This window comes from Grus americana, chromosome 3 (assembly GCF_028858705.1).
Source record: "Grus americana isolate bGruAme1 chromosome 3, bGruAme1.mat, whole genome shotgun sequence".
Taxonomy (NCBI): Eukaryota; Metazoa; Chordata; class Aves; order Gruiformes; family Gruidae; genus Grus; species Grus americana.
Genome location: NC_072854.1, coordinates 50909840 through 50936255, shown reverse-complemented (window position 1 = coordinate 50936255; position 26416 = coordinate 50909840). Strand labels below are relative to the sequence as shown.

The 26416-nt window shown below is 37.0% G+C and overlaps 1 protein-coding gene across 4 annotated transcripts in view; it reads left to right on the top strand.

Moving 5' to 3' along the window:
* The window catches only part of AK9 (adenylate kinase 9), a 76826-nt gene that overhangs the window by 1507 nt on the left and 48903 nt on the right, over positions 1-26416 (top strand). For all 4 annotated transcript variants that reach the window (XR_008576401.1, XM_054820540.1, XM_054820541.1 and 1 more), the window contains exons 2-13: positions 1063-1192; positions 3716-3779; positions 7018-7070; positions 7155-7251; positions 11171-11283; positions 16493-16663; positions 17369-17494; positions 18834-18908; positions 20367-20465; positions 22983-23122; positions 23203-23383; positions 23824-23968. Coding sequence is in view for 3 of the 4 variants with exons in the window: in XM_054820540.1 (XP_054676515.1) it covers positions 1076-1192; positions 3716-3779; positions 7018-7070; positions 7155-7251; positions 11171-11283; positions 16493-16663; positions 17369-17494; positions 18834-18908; positions 20367-20465; positions 22983-23122; positions 23203-23383; positions 23824-23968 (1381 nt within the window). In the remaining variant the exon portion in view is untranslated. The remainder of the gene's footprint in view (positions 1-1062; positions 1193-3715; positions 3780-7017; positions 7071-7154; positions 7252-11170; positions 11284-16492; positions 16664-17368; positions 17495-18833; positions 18909-20366; positions 20466-22982; positions 23123-23202; positions 23384-23823; positions 23969-26416) is intronic.

Genomic DNA, 26416 nt, shown 5'->3' with positions numbered 1-26416 from the left:
CGGGGCAGAAAGTTTGGTTTATTTCTTTGGTTTGGTTGGGGTGGGTTTTGTAATTGGGAAATTGCGTCGTAATTGTACACGTTTGGCAAGGAGCGAAACTGCCGGGAATGCCAGGTGAAGTTCAGCCAGTGAGTTTCTGTGAGAGGAATGGAGGGTTGGTTTGCGTGTGGTGGGGGTTTTTTAATATTAAAATACTGTCCCTATCATTCATCGGGTCTTAGAATGTTTCAGTTTGATGTTTCAAAACAAGCTTTTTCAGATTTTTATCCTGAAGTAGAATTTTTTAATTTTAAAATGACTGGGGAGGCAGGAAGGGGTGAGACTTAAGTGGCCCCCTAAAATAAGTGAGGTTTTGTTTCGTCGTCTTCAAACCATGCTTCCTCAAGCTCCTCACCTTTTTGGACTCCATTTCTTTGACAGGCCCCCCCATCTTTTTCTCCAGCTTACCTTAATTAGAAACTTGTTTCTGTTTCACTTTGCGTAGTGCTGGGTGTGCAATCTCTTGCAGTTCTGGAGGGGCTGGGAATTGTGAGAGGATTACAGAACCCATCGTGAACTGTGATGGAATTCTGCAAAGCCTTATTCGTGTACCTAGCTGTGGACGCAGCAAGTAGTTCCATTGACCATGATGGGGCTCTTCTGTGTCTGAAGCTCACAAGCGAAAGGCTTAGCAGGGCCACGGTCCGTTTCCGGGACGAGAGAGAAGTTACAACTGTGTGGCAATTGGCACAGGAAGGAAAAGGCAATAAAATAATGACATGCTGTTTAAAAAAGAGCTACAGGCAGTTTGAGAGTCAGGAGGAAGTCATTATCAGCATCCATATAGTTGTAGCTGGGGACCAGGAGTGGTTCTGACAACCTCTTATTTTTCAGAAGCAACTCTTCTCTTAGTAATGGGTGCATTGTGTATGTTCTCTAAATGCTTTTTCTTCTTATAACAGCTTTTGTTACAAAGCGATTGACCTTGTATTACATTATTATTCAGCTCCATTTTTAAGTATGTGTCATTTTACTCATATGTAAGCTACTGCATTTTATAAAATGCCTTTTTTTTTCTCTCAGGCTTAGATAATTTATGGCTTCACAAGAGGAAAAACAAACTCAGCCCTTTGCAGACATCTTTGATGAAGATGAAGCTGAAAAATCCTTTCTGTTTTCTAAGCCCACTTGCTTAATTGTCCTTGGAAAGCCAGTAAGATGTCTGATAGAAGTTTTTTCTTCAGATAGTCTGTTAACAATTTTACTTTTCCTTTAAAAACTTTAGTTTAGTGATGCTGCCAAAAATAATCAAAGATCTAGTTTTTTATCTTTTCCACTTTGCAAATCCTGCAGAGTGTGGTAAAGATTCTGATCTCATTTAATGAGGCCAATTTTTGGCCTGAGTGACCAGTCAATTACAATTAGAAGTGTTATTACTGTAATTAAAAGTCACATGTTGCTCAAAAAGTTTCTTCTCTTTTCACATGGGCAACTGGATTGTTTTTATGTTATTTCAGTATTATAATTTTTTAAAAACTTGACAGATTAAAGACATGAATAGGCATAAAAGAACTGTCAGGTTAATGTACTGACTTATAGACATGCAATGAGATATTAAATATTTAAATGAACTTTGACATAATTATATGCCATATATGTGGGAATAACTGAAATTCATCAAGGTGTCCCGATAAGGAGATTTGTACTATATTTTTACTACAAGGTCTCTCTTCTTCTCAAATCACCTTCTATCACATTGTTATTCAGTTCCATTTTTAAGTATGTGTCATTTTACATATATGTAAGTTACTGTATTTTATAAAAATCTTTTTTTTTTTTTCCCCCTGGCCTCCTTTACTTAGGAAAATTTGATGGTTTATAATTATAGACTTCTCAGATTTCTTTTTCCCAAATGTAGGAGACTCTACGGGTGGTTTAACATTAGTGCATTAGTTTGCTGAAGGGGGTTCTTTTTTGGTGCAAATTTGCCTTACGTCTATACTGAATCTGGTATGCACTGAAACACACCACTGGTGCCCTGAAAGCTGCTTTCCTTTTGAACATTGCAGTTGCCCATGAAAGGTGCCTTCAGAGCACGTGACTTCCAGTGCGAACACACAGTCCTCTAGCAGCTGCATTGGTGTGTGATTCTGTTAGGTACCGCAACAGAGCCTGAAATGACCATATGGAAATCTGCTTCGTGCTGCCTAGCTGGTAGAAAGATAAACGGTTTGCATCTAGAACTGGCAATCAACCCAAACTTCAATGCCAGTTGATCCACCAAATCAAGTCCCAAATCAATGCCGTAGTGCTATGTTTCCTTTCTTCAAAGACTTTCAGGAGGCTGGAAGGCTCCCGGTCCCTAACTTCTGCACAGGTCCGCATCCTTTCCTACTCCTTGGCTCCAGTTGCTGGGTAGTGCTTGGCTGCAAATCTGTACATCTGACCAGACTGAGAAAGGAGGCAGGGTAGTGTTCTGCAAGTGGAAGAGATGCAAACATCAGAGTGAGATTGTGTAAGGTGGTAGCCAATGAGTGTGCCCTGCGCTCAGCATGAGACCTGAAAGAGTGCATTCAGCTCAGTAGAAAACTACAGTGGACTGGCTCGCCTAGTTTTAAACAAGCATCAAGTTTCTAACCTTACATGAAAAAGGTAGCTTTGTATTTTATAGACCAAACCAGTATCAAATATTCATTGAAAGACAATGCAAAAAACGTATAAGAAATAGATATTCTCATCTGAACTCATTGCCTTCACTAATTGCTTGATATTAATACAAATTTTAACAAAGGGTTGAAATTGCAGAGGCCTGGCCAAGAGGGCAGGGAATTAAATATTCTATTTTTATGATAATGTCGTTTAATTATATGGCTGATGTGTAGAGCATCTATCTTAAGATATTTATTTTAACTTTAAAACATAGTGTCATTAAAGCAGAACCAAATACATATATTCTCATCACACCTGTAAGATGTAAGGTATGAGTAGGCTGGAGTATTTGCTGGTATGCTGTTAACTGGGAATGTGATTTATTTGTGGTTTTTTACTATTTTTAATCATAAAATTTATCTAGGGCAAACAGACTGTCAAAAAAAGGTCTTTTTGTATGCCTTTGAAAAAAGGCCATAATGCTAAGAGTGGAAGATGGTGAGTTTTGCAAAGTCCCATTCAGGTAGCTGTGCTCTTAGAGACCTCATTACTCTTGGTTATGTTAGTTCCTCAGGATTCACATAAGTCGTACGATATACATTTTGTCAGTATCTAAACCAGATTTGTAGACTAACAAGGGCAGTTTTTACATATTCATTGTTTCAGTCAAAGAATACTATCTCTGTGTATCTTACTCAGAAACAGCTGAACAGGTTTGTATCATAATTTGCTTTGAGACTGCAGATAATAAATTTCAGTCCTGAAGAGTTTCTCATAGGAATTTATGGGCAAATCATAGCTAAGTTTTAGATAGAGTTACTCAGAAACAAAGTCAATGTAATTACTTTGGAAATAATTAACTGCAAAGGACAGTAATAGTATATTAGCAATGCCAGGCAGTATAAAATAGAGATGGTATTAAAAAGAGTGTTTGTGTTTGCCCAGTGCGTAACTCAGAGGCCCTAATCCCAATAGTAGCTTTTAATTGGTTTTATCATATGAAAATGTATTCTCTGTTGTGTAATATGTTTGGTTTTTTTTTTCCTTCTGCCTGTTTTTCTTTTTAAAGTGTATTTTTCATTTTAAGGGTTCTGGGAAGAAAACATTAGCTAGAAAACTAGCGCAAATATGGAAATGCATTTTCATAGAAGGTAAACGTACACTATCTTTGTAACATTGCATTGGCTTCATAATCTCTTTTGGTTTAGAACAACCTCGCTGTTCCCTGTAATTCAAAATGACGTGTTTTGGATTGCAATAAAGACCACTGATAAGGACTAAGTAACCATTTTGCCAGAAATGCAATTGCTGAATAATGGCCTTTTAGTTACACAGCGTTCAAGTTCTAGTCCCAGTCCTGTAAGGTGATTCATGTGACCCTCCTCGTTCACAGAGGCAACTCATTCTACTCCAGAGAGCACAGAGATCTTTCCAATACAGACCATGAAAAAACAGGAGGATCTTTCCTTTCTGTTTGTGCAGTGCCTAATACAAGGGAGGATGTACTCCAGGAAACAGAAGCATAGCTTTTGTATCAGTATAAGTAAGAATGTAAGGAATGGGAGCTGGCACTTTCAAACTTCTAAAACAAAAATACCTGATGGCTTATTTTGGAAGATGTAGTTAATTTGTCCCACCATGCATTTACTGGAATACAAGATATCATTTCATTTTCTAAGCTATCCAGCTCCATTTCTGACAGTCTCTCTCATCAAAGATTTTTGAAGATCTGTAGAGTAAAACCTGTTGCTTACAACATTTTCTTATTCCCTATCAACACATTGCTAGAGAGTTCGGGTTTTAGCTTGTCTTTTTTTTTTTTCATTTCGAGGCATCTCAGCAAGAAAGGTAGGGTTTTGTAGGTTCCTACAAAATAATTCTCTGGCAGTTTTCTTTTGTACTAAGTATGTCAGCAGTAACTAAGAAAAATTAAAAATCTGTATTTTTTTTAAAGCCCTGGTTGTATTTTTGTATTTGTGACATTATAATTCACAAATCTTGATTCATTCACTTAAGTTTTATGAAAAAAGAAAACTTTTCCACCAGATTTGTCCTACGAGTTTGAAAGCTAATGTAATCTTAAGTGGAAGAAAAGAACATAGTAACCTTAACTATGAAGCAATTTCTTGAGTGGCTCTTTGGGGACACCAAATTATAAATCTGATTTTATGGTGTATATGTGAACAGTTGTTCTGATTATGAACTATTTACATATGGATTTGCATCACACTTTTTCTTTTGAATGTGCCTCCTGGTATTTTTTATTGTCCTAATAAAAGCCCCTTAGTGGACGGTGTAATACTTCATATTCCTGTGTACTCACAGGAATATGATTCATTTATCAAATGAAGTATCTTTATCTTATATGGAAGATTTGGAATTATAATATGGTAAAATTCAGTTTTAATAAAGTGGGGTTTTGACTCATGTAAATATAGAATTCTTAATTCATAGGATTGTCTAACAAAAAATTAATACCTGGTCCAAAACATAGATCAGACCAAAATCCGAAGGGACCTTAGGAATGTATTTAAGCCAATCCACACTGTCTGAATGTATTTAAACCATTACTGACAAATATCTATCAAATTTGTTTTTAAAAATCTCTAAGCTGTCTGTCTCTGTAACACAGTCTTTGCCATTAGAAAGTTTTTTTAATGATTGATGTAAATCTCACTGCATTTTTATGCCTTATTTCTAGTAGATTCAAAGAATTAGTATTTTCTTCTTTTGCTCATGATATTTCTTTTCATCTTCTTTTGTCTAGTATACCCACATATGTGGGTACACACACTCTTTCCTTCAACTTTCGCTAATAGGTGGTTATTCTGTGGTTTTTTTTCATTTTCCACATCAAAAAAGAAAGAAACAAAGAAATTCAACATACAGAAACATGAATAATATAGCTCAGGAAGGACCTTCAGAGGTCATTGAGTCCAACTTTCCACTCAAAGCAGGGTCAACTAGAGAAGGTTGCTCAGGGCTATGTCCAGTTGAGTCTGGAATATCTCCAAGGATGGAGATTCCACCACCTCTCTGGGCAATGCTTTTCAATGTTTGACCACCTTCATGATGAAAAATTGCTTCCTAATTACCCCATTGGAATTTTTCATGTTCCTATTTGTGTTTGTTGCTTCCTATCCTATCTGCACTTCTATGAAGACGGTGGTTCTGTCTTTGTGCCTTCCCATTAAGTAGTTTTAGACAGAAATAAGAGCTGTCTTGTCTTCCACAGGCTGAACAAGGCCAGTTCTTTTGGCTTCTCCTAGTACACTCAACACTTTTCATCATCTTGGTGTCCTCCACTGGACTCGCTTCAGTGTATCAATATCTGTCTTGTGCTTTGTTATTTATTTAAAAAAAGAATCAAAGTTAGAGAATTATTAAATAGGAAAGATTTTCACAGTCTTTTTAACTTGACAAAATACTTTCTATCCATTTATCCAATAATTAGGTCAATACTCATAAATAAAACAAGGCCAGGGTACACGTACAGTGCTGACTTTCAGTTGTCTGTGTTGTTTGAGCCCATGGCAAATAATACTCTCCCAAACACCCATTCATAGTATGAAGGATAGTATGCATGACAGTCATCATTACTAGTAGGAGCAGTTAGAAAACAGCCACTATGTTCTGGGAAGAAAGATTTTAGCTGTATAGGCACGAGCCACCTGGCTTCAGGACCTTTCCCTGGTCTGATTTATTAATAATACAGGTGTAGCCTTAAGGGTCATTCTGGAAAACTTTTGTGTCTGCTTATTTCAATGGTATAGAAGAGTGAAAGACTTCCAGGATCATTCTACTATGATGTTGCCGTCCACAGAGGTCAGGACTTTGAATTTGATGGGTGTCAAATTTAGTATTTATTTAATTTTAGATAATTAGACTATATAAGTAGTATGTTTTTAAGGGCTTTTTGAAAAGCCCTTAAAGCCCTTTTTTAAAAGCCCTTTAGACACACAACTGGTTTTGTGTGTCTAAACAGTTTTTTCTAGAACTTGCTTTTAAAATTTGGGAAGTGTTTGAGCTCAAATAGTCATCTCTGAATTACACAGCAGTAATGCTAATTTGATATATATCAGTAGTTAAAATAATCCTGCACAGCTGATGTTGTGCATTTGTCTGTAGTATATATAGGGCTAAATTGCAAGGGAAAACTTCTACCCAGACATTGCCAGAAGGCACCAAGTTCTGGATGGACAAAATATAATAATGGCTCTAAATATAATGGCTGTTCATTCAAAAGCAGTCTAGTTGCTTGGAGCACACGTACATATGCATGTGTGTGTGTGTGTGTGTGAATGTATGTATCTCTGCATGTGCATGTCTGTATATAAAATCTTTTTTATTAATTATTTTAATTTTATTCTGTCTGATGTGCTTTCTCAGCTTTGGAAGTAATTCAAATGAATATTAATGAAGAAACAGAATATGGGCTCAAGGTAAAGGTCTAATCTTCTAGTAAGTTTTGTCATATTCTTGACCAACACATATTATATAAGACTATGTTTTGCATTTTGCCTTAGTGTCAAGAATTGCTTTTTAAAGGTCAAAGTATTTCTGAAGAACTGGTTACAGAAATGATTCTGAAAAAGATTGAGTCACCAGAAGTTGCTCATTTTGGTAAGTATATTTATAGCCTAAACTTCTTACAATGAGCTAGCTCTAATTTTGACACACTTTGCATCCATTACTGCTCAAATATAATTTATTTTGTATTAGATGGTAGCATCTTTTCTTGTGCTCATGGGGTTGTGGAATGTCCGTAAACTGAGAGTGTATTTAGGGATTAACTTACCAATATGGGAGATCAGAAAGTGTCACACCAATCCTATGTTGTGTTAATTTTGAGAAAATGAATTTGCCCCAAATGGTAAGTGTTGCTATGAGACTCATTTGACAATATTATCTGGCTAGAAAAGTTTTAGGATTAAAATACAGATGGTTTTTGCTTGAATACTTCTATAACAACATCATCATCAACAGAAACACCAGCAAAAATACTTTAAACATTTAAAGTAATGAAAAACAAGGAAAACATTATTTAAAATGCAAAGTATTACAGTCATTACTTGTTCTTACAACATTGTTTATTCCATTTGCATTTTGTCACAGAGAGGAAGTTAGATGAGAATAGTATTGGTAGTAGTAATAATTCTTCTTTTTGAGGAAAGATTATGTTAATTGAGGCTGTTAAGACTAGTGCTGCAGATCTTGCTAGAGTCTGAACTCACTTTCCTGAAGAGAAAACAAATATACTGCTAAGTTGAAAGAAAGTAAAAGAAAATGTAGTCTCTTTTTCTGGCACTGAACTTTATTTGTAATTTCTATTATAGGAGAGAGACAGGTGGAGTGCCAAGAAAATGTTATGTTTCTACTGCTCTGAAAACTAGCATGCTTCTATAAGCTTTCAGTTGCAATAGTTTTTGTTCCTTCTCTTGTCCAAGACACAACACTTTTGCAAAAGATGCAGCCTTAACTAGTGTAACCAGGCTTTAAAAACAGTAGGCAAAAGACAGAGAAATAGGAAAGAAATAAAAAAAGGAGATGATGAGGAAATAAAAAATTGAGGGAATTAGCAGCAGAAATACTAGTCTCTTAATCCATATGGCAGGACTTTAGTAACACAGACATCTCTTCGGGCTTTTATCTGATTTCCCCTCTTGGAGTCAGTCTGATGATGAATGACTGAGATGTGTGTATCACGGAGGACCACAGAGATCCTAGAGACTGTAAACATGACTATAAAGTTGATGAAAGTTTGGTTCTTGTAGCCAAACCATTTTCTATGTTACAGATGCCCAAAAGCAGCAATGAGTAGAATCCTCACAGTTTTTTCCTACCAACCAGAATTTGTCTCCAAAAGCAATTTTCGTTCAGTATTTTCTAGTTCTAATCACTTTTTGTTTAGCAACTATCTTGATATAATCCTTGGAAAGCCTTGCAAGGCTTTCAGCAGGAACTAATCAGTCAATTGGCTATTAATTATTCATTAAAGATTTTAGAAACATAGTTTATGAGAGGCCAAGTTTTTTACTTGTAAATTTTAACATTATAAAATACAAGTTTCTAAACAGTACACACAATAACGAAATATTTTCAGTTATGTTCTTCTGACTTAAATAATAAACATATTATCTTGGAGACTGATGTGTCAGAGCTATTCAGAAGTGCTAAAACAAATTATAATATTTAAAAATTGTAATTCACTAAAAACAGATTTATTTTTTTACTTCTAAAAGAGGTCAGATATGAAGCTTCAAGCTATTTCTTGAAATAAGCAGTATCTCTCTTTAAAATAACATAGGCACTGAAGGATTGGAAAATAACAAGGATAGCTGTATTTTAGGGTATTGTCGGTAAGAAAATACAGAATTATAACCTCTATGTAGCTGATACGCTTGCTTTTTTTTTTTTAATCAAGAAAACAACCAGAAATTCCCATCATGTTAGCCTAAATAATATTTGCAAAGGAAAAATCTATGTCACTATCACAGGGGATAGCTGCTCAATTAGCGTGATTTAAATCAAATCAGGACCAAAGTTGTTTATTGATTTATTAATGGCAAGTAATTAACTGGCAATCAGTGAACTGGCAGTCAGCGAAGAGGTTCAGTATCAGCCACACAACAAACAAACCACAGCACTAAGCACTTGCCTAATATTAATAAACACCTACAGATTTCTAAACAGCCTCCTAAAACTAATTCAAAGAGTACACTCAAACTTGCATGGTTATGTATGCAAAACCTCTCTCGAAGGTGGGTGAAAGTTACAAGCACACATTCCCTTTTCTGAGAATGCATGTTCACCTATTTAAGCACATTATCTGTCGGAAATGTGAGTGCTCTAGCTCTGTCTGTGTGTGCCATTTCCTACAGCCTACTAATCCACACACTAGTGAGAAAGCTCCCCGTGAGCTCACATACACATACTCAAGGTGTGAGCTCACATACACGTACTTGAGGTGTGGGTTGCTGTGTGTTTAACCCTGTTCTGTCAGTCCAGTAGTTGAAATGCAGGTTACTCGCAGCATCCAACAGGGACGCTGCTCTGCCAGGCCTAGGCAGAAGGTTGTTGTGCTGACACTTCAAACCTGGTATGGCTGCTGTTCTTCTGCCTTCTTCTCACTCTAAGGTCTCTTCCCTCAAGCACAAATTTTAATGCTTCTTTTCAAGATGGCTCCTCTCCTCAAAAGTTTCTTGGTAATCCCCTGGTTACTATTGTTCTGGTTGATGGTTGCCTTAGGTAAACTTCATCATTGTTAGTCTCCTCACAAGATTATCGGTTTTGGGGCAACCATCCTCTCAGAGAACAAACAGTTTGGGATAACCTTTTCCCATGTTACATTCCCATGCCTCTCACATTAGCTGTTATCTGGGATGTGTTGATGAGCAGAGGCTGTGCAGACTCCCCACATCTCACTACCTGTTAAAATTCTCTAAAGGTGTCAAGAACTTAGAATCCAAGATTTTCATTCCCTAGAGGAATGACTATACATTATGCTCTCTCTTGTTTATCCTTTTCTATAAATTTTGCATCTATGGATAGTAGGTCCCCAAAGAAGGAGGAATCTTCAGTCCTAATACCTCTTGCAAAGACTGCTGCTATGTTTTTCTGCTGCATAGACTTTAATTTAAATGTTATCACATAAAATTCTAAGCATTTGGAGCATGCACCATTTCTCTAAGAGAATATTCTCATTCTTAGGCTAAAAAAATCCACCTGATTCCTGTTTATTCTCTCATTCTGGCCTCATAAATATAGAGTTCCTTGCTATACAGTAGTTCTTACTAATGGCATGCAGCCATTAGTAGTTGCAGTACTCTCCTAGGAACCTGAAGCCATGAGTTCATCTGTGGGGCTGAGTACTCTTAATACTAAGAAAAAGGTATTATTGCCACCATGCTTGTCATATATAGTCTGTGTGCCAAAGAGGGCTCAGCATTGTGAATCCTGAGTGAATGGCTGCTTACCAAGTTCGGTGCCTCAGTATGCGTGCTGTGTGCGTGGTGCCTCCTTTTGAGAGGATTTCACATGCAGGAGCACAATGTATCCCAGAGAGTTGTTCAAGCTCCCTTTATTGTCCATAGAAGCAAAGACCTTTAAAGATTGTATAAAAAGCCTAGACTCCTAGTTTGAATGCTTTGTATCACAAAGTGGCTACTTTTTGTAACACCTTTTACAAAGACTTTTAGCAGCAAAAATGGTCACTATAGGTTGTTACTTTTTAGGCACTACAATATTTGAGCTAGGCACGTGAAGCAGGTGGTCTGAGTATGATCTTTAATGTCTAGATATTTCTTATGTTTCTTAACTGAGTTAAACCTTGAGAGTCCAATGGCAAGTTGAAAACACGTTTTTTTGTCTGTATTTCATTGAAGTAGACATGGGTGCACAATTTTTTTAATAGCGTTAAGTCATGTACATGGTTTAAAATTGCCCCGCCAAATAGATATATTGTTTAAAGGAGATGAGTATAACTAGTCCTATATTTGACATAACCTTCTAAAAGATATATTTATTAAAATGTATTCGGCAGGTTATGTTCTCACTGGATTTCCTTCTCTCTCAGAGGAATACATGACTGTTTCACAGCAAATAGAGAAAATAAAGAATCTAAAATTAAAACCGGATTTCCTGATTAACATTAAGGTAATGTCATCTTCAGTAACTTGCTAGTCATTTTCCTAAATATTAGTAGACTCATATGCTGCATAAGTAAAAAAATAATATTTTCCCCTGGACATTTGAGTATAGTATTTATTGAGGAATAATAAATTGTTCTATATTATATTGGAATGGAATGACACTAGTTTGTTTCATTATAAGCATTGTTCATGTAACATAATGAACATTTTCTAAAACTTCAGTAGCAGCTACAGTCTTTGCACCTCTACCAATTAGAAGATACAGGTTTTCAAGAAAAAAAAACACCTTTGAATAACAGGATTATTATGGGATTTTGGATACATGTACATCTGTCATTCATATATTTCAGGAAGAAACTTTTCACATATGGAAGTTAGAAAGCAAATTGTATTTTTTTTACTCACTAATTGTGAATCTGCTTCACAGATTATTATTAGCTCATCTCATTTACGAATCTCAATTTCTTCATAAGCAGTAATGTGACATACCATGTACTTTACAAAAGTGGCACTCATATAACCAGAGAAACATAAATCACTGTTAGTGTAAGATTAAGAGGATTTTCTCAATATAACTTAAAAGAATGGACTTGCTGGCTACATCTATATTAGAAAATAAAACAAGGCAAGAGCGACTCTTCAGACATCAGGCCACTGGTTTGGCAGAACACAGCTGACCTGTCTGAATGTCAGAATGGGGTGGTGGTGTCCAAACTGCCCACTGGGAAAGGCCCTGGGCCTGTGCCACTCTCTAGATTGTGCCCAGCTGTTCACCGGGGAGAATACTAGCTGGCTCATGCCAAACTTTGCCAGACTCCATGCAGACAAAGTAACAGCATGTATAATCATGAACAAGGATTCAGGCCCTTCCCCTTGCAATGTTTTATTATTTATCAGCTGGGTTGTTTCTGTCTTTTACTCTGAATGTGCAGAATGAGCTGCTGAGGCAACTATGAATAATCAGCCTCTGGTGTTATGCTCCATTCTCATTGGGATTTTTATTGTAGTTGTCATATCTGTGTGGTTTGTCAGATACTAAGCTTCAGTGCATGGACCTAGTCTATCACTTTGCCAGATTTAAGTCCATGTTTGTTTTAATTCCATACTTTTGAGACTTAATTTGTTTGACCATGCATTATGAAAATTTGTGAATGCCTACTTCAAACCTTTTTTTTTCTGTGCTCATAGAAAGATGTTAAAACATCAGAGAAACATATTTTTGTGCTAGTTTTCAAGCAGTTTTGATTTTTTCAGCTACTGAAAGTCAGTCTTCGTTTTAACACCAGATAGTGAGAAATCCCAGTTCTTGGGAACATATGTTATTCCATGTGCAACAGTACAAATAGAAGAGTGATACTTACTACACTAGAAAGAAAACAGAATTCTTGACTTCATGTAGTTGCATCATCTTTTCCTCTGGGAAGAAGACTGAGACTGAATGCTCATTAAAAATCCTTGCCCCAAAGTCAAATGAATAATTTTGCCTTTGATTTCAGTGGGTTCAAGCTGTTTTCAAAGATATGTCAGAATTGTAACCATTTTCACTATATCAAAAATGAAGGAAGAAGGGAGATTCTAGATAATGCTGGGAATAATGAAATACTGTTATGAGCAGAACAATTTAGAAAAATTTTGTGTCTCCAAGAAAAAGGACAGAAGATGCACCTTTGAAAAAAAGAACCATATCTGATCAAATTCCTCCTTCCCTATTTCAAAATGTGCTATGTCATATAGTATTCATATCAGCTGTATGACTCACCATAGAAATATAGAAATATCCTCAAGTATTGTAATACTTCAAGGGATACCTCAGGAAATGAGTGTAGTGTGCCTATTGCTAGCAATGTGATCTCAAAAGCTCTGTATTTTCTGTAGAAATCAATTCTCTGTTTCTGTAACAATTTGATGTTAGCAACTACAATGTGTTCTTGTTATCTCAGTTTTTTTGTATGTGTTTGAAGGGCAAATGTTAGTGATTTAGAAAGGAAGAATGATTATTTATTGTTTGTTTTGCCCCTCCCCCAATTCCACATTAGAATTATAAGATGTCCATCTTAAGACCTGTCAGAGATCCAGGGACTCCAAGTGCATATTAATGCAAGTACAATTTAGGACAGGTCAGATAGAAGCTTTATTAACTATGATCATAGTGAGCAAACATTCAGATAGCATCTCCCCTTCTCGTTCCCTGTTCTCTGCTAAGTGATTGCAGAGATCCAGCCGGCTTTTTGTTTCAGAAAAAAAAAAAAAGACATGAGGAAAAACAATCCTTTCAGTGTTAACAAAGTCAGGTATCCAGCCCTGCAATGGATGGACTCCTTAACTAGCTTGCTAACAGCCACAATTCTAAGAAGGAATCAAACACAATATAATGAGATAATGTAGAAAGAAGGGTCTTGGTGGAGCCTATAGGAGTGGCACACCCAATATTGTCTTAGCTCAGAAGTGGGGAAGTAAAAACAGTCATAGACTGTTAGAATCATAGAATCATTTAGGTTGGAAAAGACCTTTAAGATGAAGTCATCTTAGCTTTCAGTTGAAAGGAATGTTCTTTTAGTTAGAATAAACTTCTTAGCCAGACTTCTCAAATCTTAAATATTAATAATTTTACCACCACAGACCACATCCAGATTTATCTGTGTTTAATGTTAAATGAAATTTCTGTCTGCAGGGTTTTTTATGGAAAGACCATTGCTTACTCCTCCAGAGCTCCAAACTGCTGAACTCCTTTAGCCTCTGAGACAATGGCACTATGCTTTTGGGTAACAGTAGAGCTCTGAGAGGTCAGAATTAAAATTACTTAACCTTAGAATCGTGGAATCATTTTGGTTTGAAAAGACCTGTAGGATCATCGAGTCCAGCTGTAAACCTAACTGCCAAGTCCATGACTAAACCATGTCCCTGAGCACTACACCTACACATCTTTTAAATGCTTCCAGGGATGGTGACTCCACCACTTCCCTGGGCAGCCTGGTCCAAGGCTTGACAACTCTTTCGGTGAATAAGTTGTTCCTAATATCCAATCTAATCCTCCTCTGGCGCAAGTTGAGGGGGAGGTCTTCTTGTCCTATTGCTCGTTACCTGTTACAAGACACCAACACCCACCTGGCCACAACCTCCTTTCAGGTAGTTGTGGAGAGCAATAAGATCTCCCCTCAGCCTCCTTTTCTCCAGGCTAAACAACCCCAGTTCCCTCAGCCACTCCTCATAAGGCTTGTGCTCTAGACCCTTCACCAGCTTTGTTGCCCTTCTTTGGGCACGCTCCAGCACCCCAGTGTCTTTCTTGTAGTGAGGTGCTGTGGTGGTTTACCCTTGGCTAGATGCCAGGTGTCCACTAAGCCTCTATCACTCCCCTCCTGAGCAAGGCAGGGAAGGGAGAAAATAAGATGGAAAAAACAACCCCAAACTCGTGGGTCAAGATAAAGGCAGTTTAATGTAGCTAAAGCAAAAGGCCGCACACGGAAGCAAAGCAAAAAGCAAAAGATTATTCTCTACTTCCCATCAGCAGGTGATGTCCGGCCACTTCCTGGGAAGCAGGGCTTCAGTATGCGTACTCCTTACCCCAGAAAACAAACATTGTAAAAAAAAACCCGAATGCCCCCCTGCCCTGTTCCTCCCCCTATCTCTCAGTTTCTTATTGCTGAGCGGATGTCATATGGTATGGAATATCCCTTTGGTCGGTTTGGGTCAGCTGTCCTGGCTGTGTCCCCTCCCAAGATCTTGCCCACCCCCAGCCTGCTGCTGAGGAGGCAGGGAAAGACATGTTGGAGAGACAGCCTTCATGTGTGCTGGCACTGCTCAGTAGCAGCCAGAACATTGGTGTGTTATCAACACCTTGCTAGCTGCCAATACACAGCACTATGAGGGCTGCTGTGGGGAGAATTAACTCCATCTCAGCCAGACCCAATACAGGGGCCCAAAACTGAACACAGTACTTAAGGTGTGGCCTCACCAGTGCTGAGTACAGGGGGACAATCACTTCCCTAGTCCTGCTGGCCACACCATTGCTGATACAAGCCAGGATGCTGCTGGCCTTCTTGGCCACCTGGGCACACTGCTGGCTCATATTCAGCCGGCTGTCAACCAGCACCCCCAGGTCCTTTTCCACCAGGCAGCTTTCCAGCCACTCTTCCCCAAGCCCGTAGCATTGCATGGGATTGTTGTGACCCAAGTGCGGGACCCGGCACTGAGCCTTGTTGAACCTCATCCAGTTGGCCTTGGGCCACCGATCCAGCCTGTCCAGACCGCTCTGTAGAGCCTTCCGACCCTTCAAGCAGATCAGCACTCCCGCCCAACTGGATGTCATCTGCAAACTTACTGAGGATGCACTCAATCCCCTCGTCCACATCATTGATAAAGATATTAAACAGAACTGGCCCCGGTACTGAGCCCTGGGAAACACCACTTATGACCAGCCACCAACTGGATGTAACTCCATTCACCACAACTCTTTGGGCCTGGCCATCCAGCCAGTTTTTTACCCAGCAAAGAGTACACCTGTCTAAGCCATGAGCAGCCAGTTTCTCCAGGAGAATGCTGTGGGAACTGGTGTCAAAGGCTTCACTAAAGTCCAGGTAGACAACATCCGCAGCCTTTCCCTCATCTACTAAGCAGGTTACCTTGTCATAGAAGGAGATTAGATCAGTTTAGTCAAGCAGGACCTGCCTTTCATGAACTCATACTGACTGGGCCTGATCACCTCGTTGTCCTGTACGTGCCGCATGATGGCACTCACAATGATCTGCTCCATAACCTTCCCCGGCACTGAGGTCTGACTGACAGGCCAGATGATAGTTTCCCGGATCCTCCTTCCGGCCCTTCTTTTAGATGGACATCACATTTGCTAACCTGCAGTCAACTGAGACCTCTTGCTCAAGTCCAAACTGCTTTAGAATTAATTGCAAGAGCAATCACAAGCTTGTCTGCAAAATACCTTTATGCATAAACTATACTTACATTTGTTATAGTACAAGGTAAAATGTGCTGAAGTAGTGGGTACGCTCCTGATACGGAATGTAAAATGCTGATGGGGAAAAACTGTGCGTTTAAGTCTCGCTTTAGGATTTGCTGCTTTTGAGAATGTTATTGGATAAGAAGTTTATGAATTCAAATATTTGCCAGACTCCTACTCCTCATTCTGCAGTTTCAGGAAAAATAATATTATTATAGCAGTACAATAAACACATTTTTTCCTTTTAATTATTCCTTGCTAGTGTTCAGACTATGACTTATGCCAAAGAATATCAGGACAAAGGCAACACCCTGATTCAGGGCAGGTATATCAGAGGAACCAGTGGGATCCTAACATTACTGAAAACCATAAGAAAGAGAAAGATGAGCATGAAGAGGAGAATGAAGAAGATGAAGAGCAGCAAGAAGAAGAGGTAAATATTGCTAATTTCTAAACAGTGCAAAGTATTATAATGTACAAAGCAGAACAAATTTCAATATTCTAAAATATTACCATACTAAATTATGAATTAATTTTGCTGAACTCTAATCTTAATTCAGTTTCTGTTCTGCTTCATAGGATAATACTTAAATGGTAGATTTAAATGACAGCAAATGGTGATTATTGTATGGCAAAACCTGGATTCAGTCTCTAACTCAGAAATCACTGAACTGTTTCTTGCCATAAGTTAAAAGGGTGTATCAGGAGAATGGTGGCTCCACATTGTCTGTTTCTTGGTCTAAGCAAATAAAAGATTTCTTAATTTTTGTTTATTGTAGCAAGTTTTACTAGTATTTGCAGGATACTAGTTTGTTTATTGGTTTTGGCGTTATACTACTAGAAATGGATTTTCTTTCTTCTTTTGTTTTTTCATAAAGGTATTAATTTTTAATTCAAGTTGAATTGTTCTGGTTTATAATGCTGGCCAGAGAGTTATCAATACAAGTTCTAGGCACCTTCCTTTCAATTTGCAGAAACTACACTTCATCAGGATAGGATCACGGTCAGCAATCACTGGGCTAATACTCATGGCAATACTCTGGAAAGCTCCTTTATTTACCTTTGAGTAAAGACAAAAATTAGTTTAGTATATTATTTTATTTCTGTTTCTTGAAATATTTAACTTTTCATTCTGCAGACTGCAGAAGATCCACTTATGATGTCAGATTTTTTGCATCAATTAGTGCAGAGACCTGAAGATATTCTTGAAAATGCCAAAGAAAGAGTTGGAACATATAAGGATATAATGCTTCATCCCTTAGAAGTAAGAAAAAGCAAAATAATATGATTATGCATAACAAAAGACTTGTAAAATATCTTGCACTATTTTCTTTTTTTTTTTTTTAAGTTTGAGATTTATTGTATGGAGGTGGGCACAAGGCATCCTACAACATATCCCTAAGTTCTGAAATTCATACTGAAATCAGTGATAGAAAGTTATCATCTGTAGGTGTTGTTTCTACTCTGGAATAAAGAGAAAGTAATCCACTTTGAGTTTTAAAAGTGAAACTATACCTGCCCACACGGATGCTTCCTTAATCTAGGAAGTAAAGTATTTGAAGAGCCCGGTGTATCATCACCATTACCAGAGCTCATTGTAGTATACAATCCTGTAGGAAACCTGCTCTTTACACTCACCACTCACCACTTCCCACTCTAATAGGTTCCCTTCCTCATCTGCTTCATTGCCTGCTGATTTATATACCCAATAATTAGCCCATCAGTTTGCTTTATCACCTATTTCATTTCTACAGCTGTGACATTGTTTTTTTTTCTCCTTGTTGTGTTCAGGAAAGCTTGATTTACTATGTATCTCTCCCCCCCCCCCCCAACAAACCCAAAAAATAAACCAACAAAACCCCCAAACAGGTCCAAAGCAACAATTTGGGGTTTTCTTCTTCTTCTTCTTTTTTTTTTTTTTTTTTTTTTTTAAATCTCCTGGTACAAACAACTGCAGAAGCTTCATGTTTGCTGCACACTTGACAATTACTGTTTATTTATGCCCTTCAATTTCCCTATGGATTAGATAAACATAGAGATAAAATTGTGTAAAACTGGTACAATGTTCTTTGCTAAAGTAACAAACTGTTACTGCTGTGAAGGAGAAATCAAAAAATAGGATATCTGTAATCATTATACAATCTCACATGGATTTCTCGTAAGCAAACTAATGGAAAATTGTTTAGATTAAATTACTTCAGGATGTACACCAAACTTCAACACTTTCAACACGTTCTACTAGTTGGTAGGTCTTACTTAGGCTTCCCTAACGATGAATGTATTAGTTACAATTAGAAGTTGAATTCATATACAGAACGTTACGGTATCTTGATTCTTTGTAGCTCTCTTGCATTTGAGTTAGGATATCTAATCTGTTGTCTGAACCCATTGTAACTCCAGTTTTGGAATTCTCTCTGTATTTATCCACCACTAAATAAAAGTTTCTCTCCAGAAGATCTCGTAAGTCGTCAGTGCAACAAATCTTGGTTTTGCTGAAGTCTACAGGAGTCCAGTCTTTGATATGTATAGGAACAGAATGAGCTCCAATGTCATTATCTGGTTAACTGTACTCAGCTGATGAGTATGTCTTTGTTCTTAAACAGGACTTGATGGCTGAACAGGATTGTCAATATCTTATTGAACTGGATGGCAATCAGCAACCAGATGATCTCTTTGTAGTAAGTAAGCTATGCACCAGCTTAGTTAACCTCCACTAGAAAATAATTTCTCAATTCTATGGATTGTTTTCTTTATTAATGTCTTGGCAAAATTTTAAGTTGTGTATAAAACTCATTTCATTACTATTAGAAAACATGACCTTTGAAATGCTTGCTTTTGTTGCTCTAGTAAAATAGTTATAAGATTCACTGCATTGCCCCCAGGCCTACATATATGTTACATGAGAATATTTTCAGGCAGGCTACAGACTCCTTTGTATTGTATCCATCTGGTTTTAGTGCTTTATTTTGTGTATTAGTGTAAAATATCATTATTAACATGAGAAATAAAAAAAAAAATTCAGTATGATATATTTACAGAATTGTCTTATTTTGTGCTAGTGTCTAAAATAATGACAGAATTTTTATGAACTTTGATGTTGTTTCACAGTGTAATAGAAGACACTTCATTCTTTTAACAATTCTGCTGAGTGCTTGTGTCTAGATTTTTATCTCATAACATAGCAACTCATTTCCCTATTAAAAAAATACAATGATAAAATTTGAAGATAAATAACCTTATCCTCTGCCTCAGAAATAAGAGTTGCTTCAAGTCAGAACCTAAAGTATGGGGTTGAAAATGAAGCGAGAGATTGTCTTTGACAATGTAGGAAGTGAGCTGCTCCTGTAGTTTCCCCTCTGTTTTTTGAAACAAATCGAATCAATTATAATTCTGTAAGTATAATTTCAATTCATGCTTAACTTTACTACTAAGTATAGTCCTATGGGGAAAAATCTACTAATTTTGCAGAGTTGGAACACAGAATTTCCCTATTTATGATCTGTTTGTGAACATTACAACAGAAAATTTATAGTAAAGGCAATCAAGTTGTGTAATGATTCCAACCATTTTACCTATAAGTAAGGCAAAGACCTGTTATGAAATTAGTCCAAACATGACAAAATTTGCTTTTTCATTTCAAGAACACTTGCATTCAAGCAAGATTACATTCAGGAAATATTTCAATTAAATTTAATATCATCTAATTCTCATTGGCAGACATCTCGTTTAAGTATCTTTTTAAATAAATTACCCAAAGTTGTATTACTTCCAAGTGTGCATAATCTGATCTCCTAAAGAGACTTTCCTCCTTTTCAGATTGAAGCTCATCTGAATACTTCCACTGCTTTGTGGGAAAGAATCCTTCACAGCCTATTCCTTTAGAAGGCTTGTGATTCACAGCATAATGAGGAGATACAAAGGCTGTGATTCAGTGTTTTGCACTGCCTGTATCTACCAAATAGCTTGTTAAAACTCAGCTCAATAACTAGCGTGACTCCAAGCTAGAAACTGGGCCTTAGCGTATATGTAGCCATTATAGAAATGCTAAGTTACAATTTTAAAAATACATTGGGAGTCCTTTTGGATCACAAAAGCAGTTTTGATTGGTACTAAGTCAAGAGTTATTTTCTCTTCAGTCAGTGGTAGTTCGACTTCAATCTCTGGGTGTTCGAAATGGAGCTCCTATAACTAGACTTCAAAGTCAGCAAGAAGAAATGCTGGAGGGACTGGAAAATGTAAGTGTGCTTTTCTAAAATGTGATTGACTGTAGTAATTATTAAAATATTTTTTCTTTTCTGCTGTGAGCTTATATTATAACATCTTTGTTTCACAGCAACCAGTTTGTTTTACCATGCAATAAGGGCATTTTTTGAGGCTTGCTTTTCCAGAAATGTGAATTTAAGATAATTCTGGGACTGAAATACACTTAAAAGAGTATGAAAAGAAAAAGGTCTGTCATTAAAAAAATAAAAGTTAGATAATTATAATAAAATTTTGAACAAACTATTTGTTTTTAGCAATAGAGGAAGAATTAATTCCTTCCAAGAAAATAAAGAAACTTTACCGAAAGCATAACAATCTCAGCAGTTGACTCTTAGCTCAGTCTTTACTCTTCCTGAATGAGAAACAGCATGCTAATACAAATATAGCAACATCCTGAAACATAGCTGAAATCACATATGTTGTATTTCCTGTCGTTAATTAGAAACATGACAAGTTAGCGCTGAATTTTGCTGAATCATGATAATTATAATTTGTGTCCTTTCAATAAAACTGAAAACCAGAAGTCTTTGCATAAATGTCTTCACCTGTATTCATTTGCAGTCATCTTTCCTATTTCTTAACAAAACTTTGAATATATGAATAGTACTTTAACTGGGAGACCCCACTGTACATTTTCAGAGAAACACTCTCCTCTTCACTTTTCTGTTTTCTCAGTCCCTGACAAATTCACAAGTGAAGGACTTTCTTTGTCAGAGGTCATCTGTATTTATTATTTAGTTAGTCTGTGTGTTTGTGCTAGTCTGTGTGTAAGCTTTTAGCATCCACTGTATTTGGGGCACAGAGTTCTGCAGCTTAACTGGACATTGTATACAGAATTGCTTCCCTTTGTGTTGAACTTGCCAACTTTTAGCTCAGTCAGCTCTAGCTGTTGATATGCAAAAGTCAGTAAATAGTTTTGTTCTCTGTATCTGCTCTCTTAATAACTCATGATATCAGATTTCTGTCCTGTTCTTATGTAGCTGTCTTGTTCCTGGACTGAAGAGTTCCGGTCTACTTAATCTTAATTTCTCCTTACATGTAAATCTTTTTGTGTGATTGATCTGTCATATTACATTTTTCTGAAACTTTTCCAATTCTACTGCACACTTTTTGAGATTAGGGCAGCAGAATGCACATAGCAGTAAAGATGAGTGCAGGATTTATACAATAATAAGAAAACCCAAACCACCTTTACCTTCTGTTCTCTCTTTGCTAAACATTGCTAACATCCAGGTTGGTTTTCTGACTGCTCTTGGGCATTTACTAGATGTTTTCATGGAAGTAGGTATTATAACTCCAAGATCTGTTCCTGAGTAGTGAGAGTCAATGACAACTCATCATGTTCTGTGTAAAACTGCTATTTGAATGCCCAGCTTCCTAGATTTTGAAGGTCCTTCTGCAGTTCTTCACAGCCAGCACTTGTCTGTACTAGTCTGAATAATTTAGAGTCACCATAAACTTTAGGATTCACTCACTATTCACCTTCTGTAAAAGGTCTATTAAACTTACTCCTGTTGTTACAGCAAAATCAAATGTAACCAAGACTATTGCTGCTAAGAATGACCATTGTATAGTCCTACCCCTGTGTTAGTTACTGTTTATCCAAACAATGTACTAATTAAGATGTGATTGTCAAGAAGTAGAAGTGTAACTGATAAATTGCTAGTTTGACCAACAAGCCTTGAAGAACCATTTGGACTTGCCAAAAGTACCAGGAAACTAGGGGAAAGGTAATTCCAGCAGGGGGAATTGTGACCACCAACCCATGGACCACCTACCCCAATTATACCACCTACTCAAAAGATAAAGGCGGAGAAAAGAACTGAGCATGCATTCTAGTTTGCATGTTAGATGAAGAAATCTAAACCAATCATTTAATAGAATAACAATACATATGTATTAGAAAGATGAATATGTTAATATTAAGTGTATAAATGACCGTTGATTTGTAGATTCAGGGTGCTGTCTTGGGACAGACACCCATATCTGCGCAAATATGCAATAAAATACCTCTGCTCTGTGTGTATATTGGTGTGTTGCACACTAGGTAAACGAATCCCCAGTTTTGGGACAACACTATCACATGACATTTATGCATGCCTAAAACAGATATTGGGGCCTTGCTATTCCCACACACAGATTGTGGTCCTTTCTTCATCCCCTTTAGAAGAAATTTTGGCCATTTTCTGTTGTCTTCAATAAATGGCTGATTTGTACTTCTTTGTTGTTTTAAACTTCTGAAAATAATAAATTAAGCCTACAGAAACTATTTTTATTAAATAAAATTGAAAAACTAAATAGTTTCTCCTTAAAATTGTCCTACAATTCTGAAATTTTATTTTTTTAAAAAAGATTCTAAGAAGCGTGATGTGCTTTTCTTTTTAGGTTTGCTTATTTTCCAACAAACTATTTCAAAAAAGGCTGAGAACAAGGCATATGTAGCTTCAGACAAAAATTACATATGGTCTTATTGCTGTTTTAATAAACAGGATGAACTTTTCCGGGTTCTGTCATCTTACAAACTAATAGCACACAGATACCGATGGCGTAGAAGCAGGTGGGGACAAGCATGTCCTGTGGCTCTAAAGGAAGGTGATATTGTAATGGGAAACCCAGACTTGGCTGTCAGGTTAGCAGAATTTGATACTTTTTTATTTGTATTTCTATTTTATAACTGACTATATCTGTTAGCTTCTCTTCTGTTTTAAGTTTTCTAGGTAAAATGTACCTACTGTCATCCCCAGAGGCATTGAAAACATTCATGTCGAATCCACGGCCTTACCTGTTACCACCAATGCCACTTCCTCCTTGTAAAGTACTAGTATTTGGTCCTCCATTCTCTGGAAGAACAACTATTTGTAACCTAATTGCAGGCAAATATAAAGGAAAGGTAGGTTTATAAATGTCTTGAGAAACAAGGGTATCAAGTGAGGCTTGGGAATCGGTTAAGCACATTCTTACTCCTGTTAAGTTACTAACATACACATTGCAAACATGTGGATTACAGAGAAAATAGTAATTCAGTGAAATTAATTCATATACAAATAGCTCAATTTAAAAAATATTTTTATTTATCCTCTATGTAAGACAAATATTTCTGTCAGTTATTTGTCTTAGCATAAGAATATTATGAATAACTTTTGTATCTAAGATAATTAAATGTAAATGTGACTTACAAACTATTTTTTCCACAAAAAACCCCTGCACTTGAATTATATGTATTTTTTTTCTGAAATTTGCAGAGCTTTTCCAAATTAATTTCATTGTATAGAAGTTGGATCAGATTTTATATTTCTCTTTTGTGATTTTTTTCTCAAATCATTTCACTAGGTTCTTGATATGGCTAAACTCATTCAACCCCATATAGAAGAATTAAGAAAAGAAAACATTGAGCAAGTGCAAAAGGATGCAGTAGAAAAGGCTATAACAGCAGTGAAAAATAGGTTGGAATTAGAAAACCAGTCAAGAGAACCAGGTGAATAAAGTGTTCCATGGTCTTTGAAGCAATCTGATTTGCTTTAGGTTAACTGAAGCAATTGCTGTCACTTTGACTTACAAAATATTACAGAAGTTATTATGGTTGTTGTGCATTAAATATAAACTAAAAGAACATGCAGTGAAGGGAATAGCTGAGTAGAATTCAGTATTTTTTATATCATATATAAAACCTCTGAAGTTGAGGGCCACAAGTATGCAAGAAAGAATTTTCTGAGCTCTTTTTCGAAAGAAGAAATTGATTCTGACTGATACTGGTTGGAAACTTTCAATTTGAATGACTTTCTGACAAGTTATATCTCTGCAAAATTGAAATTTTCTTCAAGAAAGCAGCTTGTCAGCTAGACTGATGTGAATACACAATCAACAGATTTTCCACTTTGGAGCAGCCTTCCATGAATGCTGTCTCAGATGGCACATTCACAAGACTCTCTAACTCTGGTCACAGTTAGACTTCTTAAGCTGTCCAGGTTTTTCCAGCTTGATGAATTCAGAAAATATTTTGAAAAGGTAAAAATAAGATGTTCTTTTAATATCTTCGAAACAAAATTTGGATTTTCTTTTTGAAGGAAATTTTGTGGGTGTTTTTCAAAATTATTTCTTTTGAAATGAAAATCTTCCATTGAATTGGAACTGCCTTTTCCAGTTAGCTCTAGTTATGGTTCAAATGGACAATCAGGCCATTTTGCCTTATTCAGCTAAGCAAGGAATCACTGTATTTGACTTTCTCATGGGTAGAAACATATCTAACAAGAAGTCAGTATATTCCTCTAGTGCTGCAAAAGGTAGAAGCTCACAGTGATACAAAAACCATTGGCGTTACAGTAAAAATAATGGTGAACTATGGCACCAAAATTAAAATCATTAAACAGTGTTATGTTCCAGATTCCTGGCTATGTAAATACTTTTGAGGACAGTTATGTGAGAACTTAATCCTAATTAATAACCTTGGAGAGCTCAAGCAATTTTATTGAAAAACAGAACTACAAACAGATGAAAGATGTAAATTGTCATAGAAAGTAAGAAAACTTTAGAAGGGGAAATAAAATATTTTTGGAAGCTTGAATCTAGATGTAGAGGTAACTATCCCAGAAAGTATTTCCTATTCCTAACAAAATTAATTAATTAATTACCTAGTAAATTCTGCCTCTTGAGAGAATTACAGAGAATCATTAAAAAATTATGCAAAAGATGTATATCAGTTTAATTAGGTAAATGGCCCCCTGACTGTCCTGAGTGCTCCCAAGTCCAGTTCAGGGATAGACAGTGAGGCTATTCAGCTCCACTGAAGTCCACAGAGTTTCTGTCTTCTGTCAGAGTAGGTCAGGAGATGGAAGCAGTTGGTCCTAAGGACTTGTCATGGTTTAGCCCCTGCAGGTAACCAAGCACCACTCAGCCACACCATCCCATCCAAGAGGATGGGGAGGAGAATGGAAAAAAAACCTCATGGGTTGAGATAAAGGCAGTTTAATAGGATACCAAAGGAAGAGAACAATAACAACAACAACAACAACAATAATAATAATAGCAACAATACAAGCGGTACACAAATGCAATTGCTCACCACATGCAAAAGGAAAAAAAACCAAACAATCTGATATCCAGTGTGTTTCTGAGCAGTGATCCCACCTCCCAGCTAGCTTCCCCAGTTATATCCAGAGCATGACGTTCTATGGCAGGGAACATCCCTCTGGCCAGGCTGGGTCAGCCGTCCTGGCTGTGCTCTCCCAGCTTCTGGTGCACCTGGCAGGGCGTGAGAAGCTGAAAAGTCCTTGACTCAGTGTAGACACTACAACTACCTAGCAACAACTAAAAACATTAGTGTGTTATCAACATTATTCTCATACTGAATCCAAAATGCAGAACTATACTGGCTACTAGAAAGAAAATTAGCTCTATCTCAGCCAAAGCCAGGACAGGACTCAATATCCATGTCATGCACAGAGGACTTTCAGACTAGCTGTACTGTGATCTCATGGGCCGAATACTTAATGATTTCTGCATAGTAAACGTGCATCTGGAAGGAATCAATTAGTTTGCATGTTCCGAGAGTGCTTTGCCACGTGTACCAAAGCATGGGGAAGATCAGGAAATTCACTTAAAACATACTTTTCTGATTCAAACTAAAAAGTTAATATATACATGCTCAGAGGGTCCCAGTCTGTTAATGTGCTCAGGTGACATCCGGCTCAATCAACCACATTGTTCTGTTTGGGGGGAAAAACGGGGGAGGGTATTAAATCTGTTGAACTGTTCAGGACTTGTGTATTTTTTAACTCTTTTCTGGCTTCTGTTATATTTTTGATCTCTTTCAAGGGGAAAAAGAGGCATATAAAAACTAGTACTGTAGAGAGCCATTTGTGTCTCACAGGCTGATGGGTACTAGTCTTGCTTTCGTGAGGGCTGGAAAAGTGCTTGTGACTCCTAG